The sequence below is a fragment of the Loa loa genome (assembly GCF_000183805.2).
Source record: "Loa loa unplaced genomic scaffold supercont3.19, whole genome shotgun sequence".
NCBI lineage: Eukaryota > Metazoa > Nematoda > Chromadorea > Rhabditida > Onchocercidae > Loa > Loa loa.
Genome location: NW_018108199.1, coordinates 282,156 through 294,986, shown reverse-complemented (window position 1 = coordinate 294,986; position 12,831 = coordinate 282,156). Strand labels below are relative to the sequence as shown.

At 30.9% G+C, this 12,831-nt stretch overlaps 2 protein-coding genes across 2 annotated transcripts in view; both read right to left on the bottom strand.

Annotated features, from left to right (window-relative positions):
- Positions 1 to 3,577: 3,577 nt before the first annotated feature.
- On the bottom strand, positions 3,578 to 7,243 carry LOAG_16789 (hypothetical protein; the record flags this gene model as incomplete). Its single annotated transcript, XM_020449447.1, has 6 exons — positions 3,578 to 3,760; positions 4,266 to 4,460; positions 5,547 to 5,588; positions 5,927 to 6,035; positions 6,763 to 6,862; positions 7,144 to 7,243. The coding sequence occupies 6 exons, from the start codon at positions 7,241 to 7,243 to the stop codon at positions 3,578 to 3,580; spliced, it is 729 nt and encodes a 242-aa protein (XP_020307034.1).
- A 2,955-nt stretch (positions 7,244 to 10,198) lies between these two features.
- The window catches only part of LOAG_16788 (zinc carboxypeptidase), a 12,875-nt gene continuing 10,242 nt past the window's right edge, over positions 10,199 to 12,831 (bottom strand). Inside the window, exons 19-23 of the mRNA XM_020449446.1 lie at positions 12,302 to 12,512; positions 11,575 to 11,789; positions 11,125 to 11,292; positions 10,803 to 10,964; positions 10,199 to 10,444 (exon numbers count right to left, since the gene is read on the bottom strand). Coding sequence (XP_020307033.1) covers positions 10,337 to 10,444; positions 10,803 to 10,964; positions 11,125 to 11,292; positions 11,575 to 11,789; positions 12,302 to 12,512 — 864 coding nt within the window. The 3' untranslated portion in view covers positions 10,199 to 10,336. The remainder of the gene's footprint in view (positions 10,445 to 10,802; positions 10,965 to 11,124; positions 11,293 to 11,574; positions 11,790 to 12,301; positions 12,513 to 12,831) is intronic.

Below are 12,831 nucleotides of genomic sequence, written 5' to 3'. Positions count from 1 at the left end.
TTGGGCTTTAATTTTGCCAATACATTGGAGAATCATTGGAGAATCGATTACAAGTTAAGTGAACGGCTTCTCAGAGAATTTCAACCTTATCCGGGGTACATTTGCTTCCCAATATTGGCAAATCTGTTCTATTAAAAGTTATGTAAATCGTTTTATCTGATAGGCTCACTAAAATGAAAGTTAGGGAACAGATTTGGGGCGAAGTGGTTTGGTAGTTTAAAATGTTTTATTAACATAACTTTTAGGGTGTGTTTATATACTTTTTAATAAGTACTCACAATATTTTTTAAAACACTCAGACGATCGATGAAGAGATATCATTCAAATATTTTCCCTTTTATTGCATGGTCTTTCTTTTCTGAAACACTTTCGAATTGTTGTTATTTTAGGCTGTTATGGGTGGGATACAATTAATTTGACATTTCGGCACATAACTGTTAATCTTTATTTTAAGCTATATTGATAACTAGCCTAATTCTTTAATTCTGAATAGATTTTAAAAGATTAATTATAATAATATGTGTAACTTACTAGTGATTTAAAATATGGTTCTTAAGGTTTTTTGAAATTTACTTGCAACACTGTAGTCGTTAGAACAATTTTCTTGATTTCTAACCATCAATATTACATATTATTATAATATCTTTAACTTTAAATAACTTTAAATAACTTTAAAATCATTGCTTTCGTAAATTATTAAATGCAAATCACCTGAGACATCGTGAAGCGCTCCAGTAAGCAACTTAATGACTGCAGCAAAATAAATGCAAAGAAAATGATGTGTTCCTTGGGAAAGTATCAAAGCTTTCATTTCCGATAAAATCGTTTGTGGCAATTGTTGAGCATATTGTTAATCCATTTATGAACATTGAAAGATCGTCAAATTTGTGAGACACCTCTATGAATATCATAGAATTTAGCACTAATTATGACGACATGTTGTGAATGATTAATTTTAAGATTTATTTCAAAGGTGGATCAGGAAGGATAGAATTCTCGAAATAAAAAGATTCCTGTCATATAGATGGAGCAACAAGACATCTCCAGGATATGAGTAAATAAAATACGAAAGATGAAGACAGTTGACAGACATACCTTTCCCTCGGGTGTGCAAAATCGTCATAGTTACGGTATTTCTAAAGTTCTTGATAAGATAACTGATATTGCTATACTGATTAGATGCGGCGTGCTGCCACAATTGCACAGTACTGGTCTTCTATTATTACCTTTTATGTGATTTACTTTAAATATTATTGAAATCCGAATTTTACAAAAAAATTTCCTGCCACATTTCTCCACAGATTTACAGTGTTCCACTTTAAACTTATCAAATGTAAGCAACAACAAAACAAAATCATATCACTCATAACTCAAATAATCTATCGCACAAATTCAATGAGTATTGTTAAGATTGATGACCAGATCAGTTGAAGTAATAAAGTGATGTTGCATACTGTGAAAGTGAAAATCAATTTTGCTATGCTCTAAATTCATTTTGATAATAAATAGAAATGAAGTAATAGAGAGGAAAAGCAAGAGTAACACCTGAAAATATGGCACTTAGTATGAAATTCGTGAAATACTGCATTAAACATAAGAATGACAAGAGCAAACTTTCATCCTTCCTATAGTCAAACATCGTATATTCTGTTGATTTGATATCGTTATCTGTTCAATGATAACGCGTATTACTACTGATTGGTATACAATTCCTGACATTCATATTGTGGATCACTCCGTTCATGCATTTTTATCGGCTTGTTAAGTAGTACAGCCTGTTCCTCATTTGATTGTAATTAATTAACTTCTATTACCAGGTTTTGGTTGCAAACATTCCAATGTCTTCAACATTTCTTATTATTATTATGCCTCAAAATTTCAAAATTTTCCTTTACAATTCAGTTTATTATGCTAAAGTTGTATTTTTGCTGTAAAATAAGAGAAACTTTCATAAAATTTTACACAGTAAATTCGAAAAATGCAGTATTCTTACTAAAAACCGAACTTTTCAAAGTGTTAATTCAAAAAAAACATTGGTCTTTTTTTCTCTAACAAATTGATCATTAATATAAAACTATAAAAAATTGTTCTTTATTTCATTTAAGTTTTTTTTTATGTCATGAAAAATGAAATAGAAATTAACTTTATTGGATTTAATTCATTGGTTAAGAGTGATGGTTGCATTGCTAACACTTCAAGTAGTTAATTCAATACAAAAATTAATTAATGAATAAGTAATTTTGCAATGACTAATAAGCAACCAAATTAGTTGGTTAATAAGGCTACCTAGATTTGTTGCGAATCCTGTGGGATGCAATGATGACAACCTGTTGAGAGATATGGGATCAAGCGCCGTATTCATTTTTTTTTTTTTTTTTACTTTATAAATAAACCCGTGATTATGAACATGGTTTATGCCTTGTGCTAAACTTAGACTATCATATTCTAAAAAAAGGAGAAATTTTTGAATTGTGACACGAAATTTTCAGGAGAGTGGTTTTAGTACTTGTGACAGGACATCAAAGACAGCTTATGAGATGATATGTTGTGAGAGGTACAACTGATTATTAACAGAAAAGTATGAAGGCACTTGATGATTCTACGACGTTAAAGATAAACAAAGATAAGTATGTGTGGAAGGATCAAGTAAACATGTTATTAGCATCGTTATAGAAATTATCAATCATGAGAGATGATAACAAGACTAAAAACATTAACTGAATGCAATATGCCAGTGAACGGTGAAATTTTTATAGATTTCGGCTCTGTTATTTCCTTGTTTGTTTCATTTTTTTCCCAGTTATTCATCCGCATTTCACTGTCTTATTTAGTTTGGAAAATTTAAATCTAAAAATAAAACTGACATGAAAGACCAGATTTGCGGCAAATTCCGGAATGAGCAATTCCGTTGCAATTTACACTTTTCTCTTCGATACACCGGAATTCAGTTAAGAAATTAAGCAAATTTTAATTACCGGGTCGTCGAAGTTAATACAAATGATTTGACTGTAGATTGTATATGCATATATATATATATATATATATATATAACTTATGATAAGTATCCTTACTTCTATTTAGTGTTCGAATTACTTACAATTAATTAGTGACTATTTGATATTCAACAGCCGATAATTAATAAATGGACAAATTATTTAATCAGATTTCATTAATTTCAGTGTTTTCCCTTCCTAGCAGTTTACATCACACAAACATACCGAAAAAATCTTTATTGATGACAAATCAGAATGTTGATTTCTATCACTTCAAAATTTATTTAAAATTTATTTATTTGTATTACTTTAAAATTCATTTGTACCACTTCAAAACACAATTTATGTTGATTTATATCATTTCCATAAATCTTCAGTTATTTTCAAGAGAAAGTTGGCGTTGACAAATGAATAGTTTGCGAAAAATATTTGTCGTGAAATTTCGTTTTCATATATTTTGCTTAAATTCTGAAATTTCACAAAATAAACCGAAGGAGATAAGAAAACAAACCTTTGAATGAAACTTTCGAAGTTTAAAATTTCCGCCTTTCATAGCAAACTATTTATTAATTTATACATTTATATTAGACAATCATATTACTAGTATAGATATTCTTCTGCTCATTATGGACTCCCCCTTGTAGATCAATGTCAGGAAACGTTGGTGCGCTACCAACTCCTGAACCTGTAACGCCTGCATACGTATTTGTCGTAGGTGTCGCCGTTGATAAGTATCCGAAACAGAAAGGTGAAGATGCTTTCATAACCTAGAAAAATGAATGAGTTATATTTATAGATTGAGGTAGTGATTATAGCATTCTTTCATTATAAATCATGTCGAACAAATGGATAAGGAAAAAAAGTTAAGTTGAATCAAGGTCAAATTAGAAAAAACAAAGGTCAGATCTTCAACTTTAGAAACATGTTTAACTTTCTAGGATAAAAATAACTTCAAAACTCACGAAGATAAATTACAAGCCAAAAATTTGCGTCTAAAAAGTTTTAAGATAAAAATTGTTTAATACGCTAATAAAATTCGGCCTAAAATTGAAGTAAATCAAAAACTAAAAAGTAGTGAACTTGAAAGATGAAAATTATGCCTATGAATCTGGCGAAAAACAAGAGATAAAATCCTAAGTATTAACTAGCCGGTTTGCTGAATATAATACATACATTTATGTGAAATGAAATGTCTGAAGTTTCGGAGTAAAATAAATAATAAACAGAACAAAGTAAACAATAAGTTAAACAGCAAGGAAACAAGAAAATGACCATGTCTGGGCCCGGCAAACCATTTGATTGCGGAACGAATGGATGCATTAGACCAGAAAAATCATCCGGATGAGTCATCCATGCCCATGACGGTATTCCTGGCGTGCTATGCCGCACAGGCGGCAAATCAGCAATTGCACTACTTTCTGCCTTATCTTGACGACGCCATTTGGCACGTCGATTTTGGAACCATACCTAAAAACATTTATTTGATTAATTGCACATTTTGTATACTAATCAATTAACATGAAAATCCATTCATTAATTTCTAGTTCAATTGTTAATGTCTATTTAATTCCACTTTCAGTTTTCAATTCTCATAATACGTATTGTTCTATTGATGTTTGAATCAACCATCTGTTTAATCAAAATATTTGATTATTGATTATGAATATCTTTGTTTATCAGAAACCACATTTATTTCTGTAAAATAGTACTAGTGCCAAAATGTGTATTACACTGAATAGATATGCATCCTTGGACAAATTTGATGCTACAAATTAATTACTGCTAATTGCTGAAAAATTATTTAATATTTCTCAATAGTGTACCCTTCAACAAATCTTTCCCACTATTGGTATACTCAAAACAATTGTCAACTCAATAGACATTTTTTGTTCGTGGATATAATTTTTGGGAATTTATCAGTAATTCGGATTAGCGATCGCTCTTAATGGGAATTAACAGGCAAGAAGTCGGAGAAGCTTGAAGAGATTTGTCATTATGTCATTGTTTTGTTATATGGAAGAGATGGGATGAAGAAGGAAATGACAATTAGAGCTGACAGTTTGAAGGGATGAAATTTGAGATTATTTGGTACTCTCTCACAACCACTCCTCGAAGGCTAATTAATGAGCCGAAACAAGTCAAGAAGATTACCCTTCTTCTGGAAGGTCATACATGTCGTCGTCTGATGACCACAAAAGTCTGGTTTTCATAAAGATAGACCAGTTTTATTTGACTATTTCAGTTATCCTTCAAATTCAAAACGAAGGTGAAAACTTTCAAAGCTGCTGAAGTCAAGAAGTTTCTGAATTCTAGAGGCACCACAATATAACATTTAATTGATACGAAGTTTTAGGTACAATGTTTTAAAAACCTGATGCATTTCCTCCTCAAACTTTGTATTTGTTCCTATTTTATATGAAACTATTAGACATCGATAAACTTATACGTCCTTAAGAATTGTAAGAAATGAGATTCGAGATAAACAGAAATGTGTGCAGTGAATTGAACTGTTGAGGCTAGAATAAAATGTAAGGTGAGAAGTGAATAGTAAACCTGGACACGAACTTCAGGAAGTTTCACTTTTTGAGCCAATAGCTGAAAATAAAAGATGGCTTTAGTATAAAATGTGAATTAATGAAATGTCGCTAAAAAAAAGAAAAAAAAATGAAACATATTTGAATGATTGCTTGCTAATGGCTTTGTCATGCTTTAAGCTGAAATATTTTCATTTCAGAATAGAGACAGATATAATTGGAAATTTATATCTAATTTTTGAAAAATCATTCGGGAAATCATTTGTCAAAGCTGCAGAAATCGATGTCGATTGAAAGGCTATAATGAACTTAGCAATTCAAGTATAAATCGAATTTCAATTAAATTAAATCCTCAACAGAATAAAAACAAGTACTTTCAAATTTCTTCTAACAACATACCTCCCTAGCATAAACATCGGGATAATGGCACCTTTCGAAAGCTTGTTCCAACTCATGAAGCTGAAATGTTGTGAATGTGGTCCTGTTCCGTCTCTGTTTCTTCGATTCTCTGAAATAACATCTCTCTCTCCCTCTCTCTTTCCAATAAGAAAACTGTTACTATCCCATATTTCTTCGGGAAGTTCTCTTTTAAGACCATAAATACTGTCATTAAATAATGTCTGAACATTTCATTTCTTTCTTGAAATGAACAAAATTTGACGAAAAAACTCCCTATACAATAAATTTGTCACATTTCACTATATATAAGTCTTATGGATCGTTGAATTAGGATATATTTTTTAAGATTGATTTTCAGACTTGATGGTTTTTAGATATGTTTTGATGATTACAGCTAACTTATTCTTACTCTTACCCTTATTTACCGTACTTTTGTTATAATATATAAGATAATTGAAAAGACAATGATATTAATGATTGGAAGTAAGAATGTTCAGAAAATGGAAGAACTGATGGATGATTAAAAGAGGGAAAGTAGTTGTCAATGAAAATAAGTGAAAAAGAACGGTATATTGATAAAGATATGCTGGAAGGAAATTAGCTGGTAGTATATTTACAATCGAAAAAAGTGAACTAATTATCAATGGACAAAAGAGATCAGCAATTCTTAAAGCTTGAATTCTAATAGAAAGTTTAAATTTAAACTTGGATTTTATTCATTTCTTTATTTATATAGAAAGCACAGGTTGTCAAGATTTTTTAACTATATAAAATTTTGGAGACTTCAGAAAAATTTTTTTCCACTGTATCAGAAAAAATTAGGAAAAAAAGTTAACCTATCCCGACGTTTATTCCCGTCACCATGTTGTTGATTAGTTTCCGATACTACTGGAGAAGTTGTTAAATCCGGAATTTTTACGTGTCCATGCTGTATTTCTAAAATTACCCTTTTGAGGGCAGGATTTTATAGCTAACCTTTACTACACTTACACTCTTAAGATTTTCATGTCAAACATTCAGTATGCTCTCAACATATGAATACTTACGCTTCAAAACCTGTCAAATTTTGGTTGAAAATTTAAATTTGAACTTTGATTTAGTTCATTTCTATATTTATACAAAAATTTATGCAGGCTATCTGATAATTGGTCATACTGACCGTAGCAACGGAGTCAAATGGAATCACATGAAAAGCATTTGTGTAAAAAATAACCGACCATTTCGTTGTATCAGTGAGCTAATAGAGTGATGATGATGATGATGATGATGATGACTTGTACTGGTTAATAGAGCACTACTACCGCACAGCTCATCCATCATTTAGCAACCATAATCATCCTGATTGCTATCCAGACGACGACAACTGTCACAGCATTCCCTGGGTACGGTAGAGGCCGAGAGGCGGAGACAGAATATCCTATTGGTTCGGATAGAGGAGAACGATGTCACAGAAAAGAACCATTTAGGAAAACGCTAATCCAATTATCGCTTTCGACGATATGCTTTAGAGAGGAGCATTTCGTCAAATTGTTCACCTCAGTTTGCGGCATATTGCTGTGCATTATCAATTAGTACCATGGTATCAAAATAGTATGGAAATCAAGGAGGTAGGAAGGGAAAAATGCCATCATCATCATACCTGTTAAAATGGATTGTTGCTGGTTCTTAATGGATTCATGGATGAAAGGAAGATAGTAAAGGAGAACTGGTGGATGGAATATAGAAATTTTGATGACAATAAGGTCTTCTACCCTTTCATGAACTATTACAGTATCATTCATCATCACTGCTTCCATTATACTTCTCTTGTATTTGAAATTTTTTTCCTTTTCATTGTAATAAGCTCAAATTAATTTTGGTTATTTTTTAAATATAAACATAAAAAGTAAATGAAAAGCAAATAATTGAGTACCAATTTAATAAGTAAACAACAAACAAGTAAAGAAGTATAAACTTATTGTTTTGTTGATTGGAAGCAATTGTTATAAATGAACAATATTAGAAAAATGTTTAACAAATAGCAATGACTCAACATTATTATTAATTAAAAATGAGGATAAATTTGGGAAAAAAACTTTTATGAATTCAATGAGATTGAGAATCATTTCAACAGAATTTTAAGGCTTATCCAATATCTTTCAAGTGGCAATGAATATTTTTAATTCGAAGAAATTAATAAATTAATTCTTGAAAGATGCTTTATCAACAAGATGAACAGTTCAGACAGTGGTAAAACTTATAATTTTGGTGAATTTGGTAGGGTTGGAAGAAAAATTCAGGCCTTAAGCATATCTTTCAAAAAATGCTAGCCAAGACTGTTTTCTTTTTTTCCTGATAATTCTGAAATCAGTCAACGCTAAAAACCTGGTCTGGACACATTTGTCAACCACATGCTAACAATTATTGTCGGAAGTAGGCTAAAGTTTAATTTGTCTATTCTCATGATTATGCGGGATGATAATGAACAAATTGTTATAATAACCAATTAACTAAACAGATCTTGAGGAAGAAGATCAAATTTCCTTCTCGAATTGATTCATTTTGTTTTTATCTACTCGTTAGATATCTCATTCAATTTCTTCCATGATTTATAAAAATTGCAGTTAATTCCAGCTGAGAGAAATGAACGATACTAAGGATATCAGCAGGAAATGTGAAATTACCTTGTACGGAACGATTTTGAAAGCGATGATATGCTTCCCGTGTATCACTTTTGTTTTAAACTCAAATTATTGGATTTCACATGAAAGATTGAAGCCGAAACGAGAATAGGAAATTTATTGATGGGACATGCTACCTGTAGAGGGGTAATAATGACTACCGTAAATTCGCCATATGTCGACTTATAATCCTTTTTAAAGCTCTTCAAACAATCTTGAACATCTAGCATAGAAAAATGGGCCGAAAGCCAAAATCCCCGCATTTCTTCGAAAACCAAATGATTTCTATGTGCAACCAACCGCTATTCTTTCACATTCTCAGCATTTCTTCAACTAACTTCCATATGGCTTGCAAATATTATGGAAAGTATACTAAAGTTTAATCTGGCTATTTTCATAATTACACAGGAGATAATGCACAAATTGTAATTATCAATTAACTAAACAGACCTTGAGGAAGGAAGAAGCCAAGTTTTGTCTCTCGAATTGATCCATCTTGTTTTTTCTCTGCCAGCTATATAACTCATTTGATTTTTTTTGAAAACTTTAATGTAAATTAAAAATTTTCAATCACATGTCATCTACCTTTCAATTTCTCTTCATTCATAGCCAAACCATTTCAACACAACGAAGCAGCAAACTTCCTCATGACCTTTCCCTTTGTTTTCCTTAACCGTTACATCGTCTTTAAATTATACATTTAAAAACTACAGTTTCATCAGTGATAACTATCGTCAAATCAGCTGCGTTAAAAACCACATGAAAACAACTTCGAAAGGTTTTCGATACTAGGACCTCAAATAAAATATGTTTCTAACACAAAACGAAAAAATAGATAGATTATTTCATAACTTTTAAGTTAAGCTAGATATTTGAAAATGCAAAGTCGATGTAACTGTTTCTCCAAAATATAAAACCAGCAATTATGATTCTCGAAGAGATTCTACTGTCCCCAATACAACAGAACATATACACCTATTAAGACTAGCAAGCAAATGTACAACACAGCTTCACAAACAGACAAGTAACAAATAAATAGACGAAATATAATTCATCTAAATAAATTCGAAGTGCATTTTAGCAAATTAAGTGCCTCGCTTACTTAAAAAAATTAAAATGCGATAGATACAACATTAACCGAGTAAGCGAGCAGTCTTCTAAAAATTTCCGCTGTATAAGTACTGCTCAAAAAATTTCTTTGATTTTGTTTCTAACTTACAGCAAAATTAATATTTGAATCATATCATCTTCGACAGAAAATCGATTTTGAAGTTCAATCACAATTTAGAAAGACGAAGCGAATTGAGAAATCCAATTTAACAGTGATAATTATTGAAAGAAGATGGACAAATGAACGGAAAACAAATACGATTAGAGAAATTTTGAATTTTAAACACACGAAACAATAACATTACGTAACAAAAACAAGGCGGAACTAATTTCTTAAACTTGAAATTGGGTAAGTTTGCTTAAAGAAAGTCATATGGATCGATTAAAATTGTTATTCGAGAATTAATCCTTTACATCCTAGTTCGGGAAATTAGGATGTCTGTTTAAGTGTACTTGATAAACGAAGTACAAGGACTCAGACTTTCCAAACTTATTTTTGGTATCACGAGTCATTTAAACAAACCAGGAGTCATTTAAACATGACACAATGACGTATTCAGCAAAGTATACTTTCAGAAACAATCAATAAACTACGCAGCAGAATAATCTGCATGTTTTCCATATTGATCAGATTTCGAAATTACTCCGAATCCTCATCATCCCGCTGAATTGAAGGACTATAGTTCTTCAGATAGCTAAATGTCATGCATAGCTGCCTACCCATTTCCATCAGATGTTCAATATTTACCTGGAAACAGCACAAACAACATTCTGTAAAAAAGAAAAGATATACATGTTGGATGAGATATAAAAACTCGAACTGAATTTAACATGTTAAACGAATCTGTTAAATCTCCTCTTTTTTCCCTACTGATAATGACATAATTGAATAGTCAAAAAGCTCAAATTTCACCATGTTGCACTAAATAATTTCAATTTAATCATAAATTATCAATGCATGTATCCTCTATCAATACTTGGTCATTTTCTAAATATTAAACGATCATACCTTATATATGGAAAAAATATGATTTCTATATAAGACAGAAAATAATAACCTGTCATGGGAAATGATATTTCAGACAGCTTTACACTAAGATACCAACCTGGTAACCCTTTAGAGAACCACAACTGAAACCACAGTAAGTAGATTCCAAGGTATACGATCGAGTAACGCCAAATTGCCTCCACAGTGTTATACGAGCCGATGATTCTTTGGTTTTGGTTATGTTAAATCGACAGTTTGATAGTGAAAAATAATCACACATCTATGAAAAAATTTTCCATCACTCAGCAGAGTAAGCTATATGAAATGCAAGAAATTTGGCAAAATGTTTGCAAACTGTAAATCTGCTTATGATTAAAAATGGTATTTTTACTTATTCCATTAGTTTCGAATATACCTTTTCTATTCATCTATAAGTATACCTGCTGCAAAAGTAATGGAAGCGACATAAAATCATTTCTTCCTGGAAGCGAGTGGTCCAGAATACGCCATGAGCTATCAGGATTATTTCCATAAAGAAACAAATTAAAATTATTAGAATGACCATGCAGATCGATAAACAAAAATGGTTTCTTCCCGAGCACATCAACCTAAAATTTGTATTTATTCGCCTTTCTCATATGGTAGAAATATTTTTAAAAAACTACGCCTATATTTTACAATATCGAAGTCAACCAATGTGTGTTACAAGTTCTCTAAATGCAGGTGCTATTAATATAGAAAACTCAGATGCAAAAAAGTTAAAATATTGTTTCAAAAAATAGCGTTTATGAATTATTCAAGAATCTGGCATGAGAACGGTTAGCGAATCCTACAAACAAGTTCCATATGCAATTACGAGTAAGACCATGTATAAGGAAAAGAAAACCTACTATATATTGCACAATAGCTTTGCTATGATAAATAACAGGATGCAATACTTGTGAAGGCTGATCCCACGTTCGATTTAAATCTACGCCAGCCAAGCTGCAACGATGTGAACCGTTTATCACACCATCGACATTTAACATTGGAATTAATTTAAATACGAATTGATCACGGAGTTCCACAGCTTCTTCCTTATCACTCATCAAGAAATCCATTATACCTTTAAAACTTCGATATATTACAAAAATTCGATTTAATTAAAGTTCACCATGAACTACGACAAAATCTGATATTTGTAAAGGGATCTTTAAACGCCAGTGTTATTCATGTCTATAAGGTAAAATATGGTAGTCCATTCGGATACAAAAGCTGAAATCATTTTGACCGATTATATTATAAATTCAAATTTCAACTGAATTTTTCGTAGTTGTTAGTTCCTTAGCAACAGGCTTATCCATTATTGTAACTATTCAAAAAAAAAAAAAAAAAGAAAAGAGTAAAGAATGAAAAAAACAAATTACTACCAGCAAGCTTACTTTTTCTCAAATTACTTCTAGTAAACTTCTTACTTCTAATAAGAGAATAGGTTACTTATCATTTTGGTGGAATCTACAAGGATGCTCATTTCAAACCATTTTCTATACAATCCAATTTATTTCGCTAACTTCCATTTGGATCCTTCTAACTTCTGGTTTAAAGTAACTTACATTTACAGATATACAAAAAGTATACCATGCATAATCCAACTAGTGTTATTTTCTCCAGGATGTACTCTGGCACACAACAATATGATCTGACGACCAATCAGTTGTTCCCTAGTACCACTACCCGTCACCGTAACGAGTGACACCGTATTACCAGCTAATGATGTACAAAGCTGATCATTACGAACATAGAGCTGTCCTTCTTTGCCATTTTTCAATAAATATCTTTCCAAAGTAGCCTGAAATCACTCAAAAGAATTTACACTACTTATAAATCTTGTTAAAAATTAATGTATATGTGATAATTATTGACAACATATTATTAAATAATAGACAACATATTACTATATAATGACAACATACTAATATATATGTCTATGAACTATATGGTGAATATTTAATAGTGATATAAACTTGGACGACATCACAACTTATCTCTACGTATTATATATATAATGCCTATGATAATACGATTATATATACGATTATATATATATATATATATATATATATATATATATATATATATATATATATATATATTATATTATTATTATT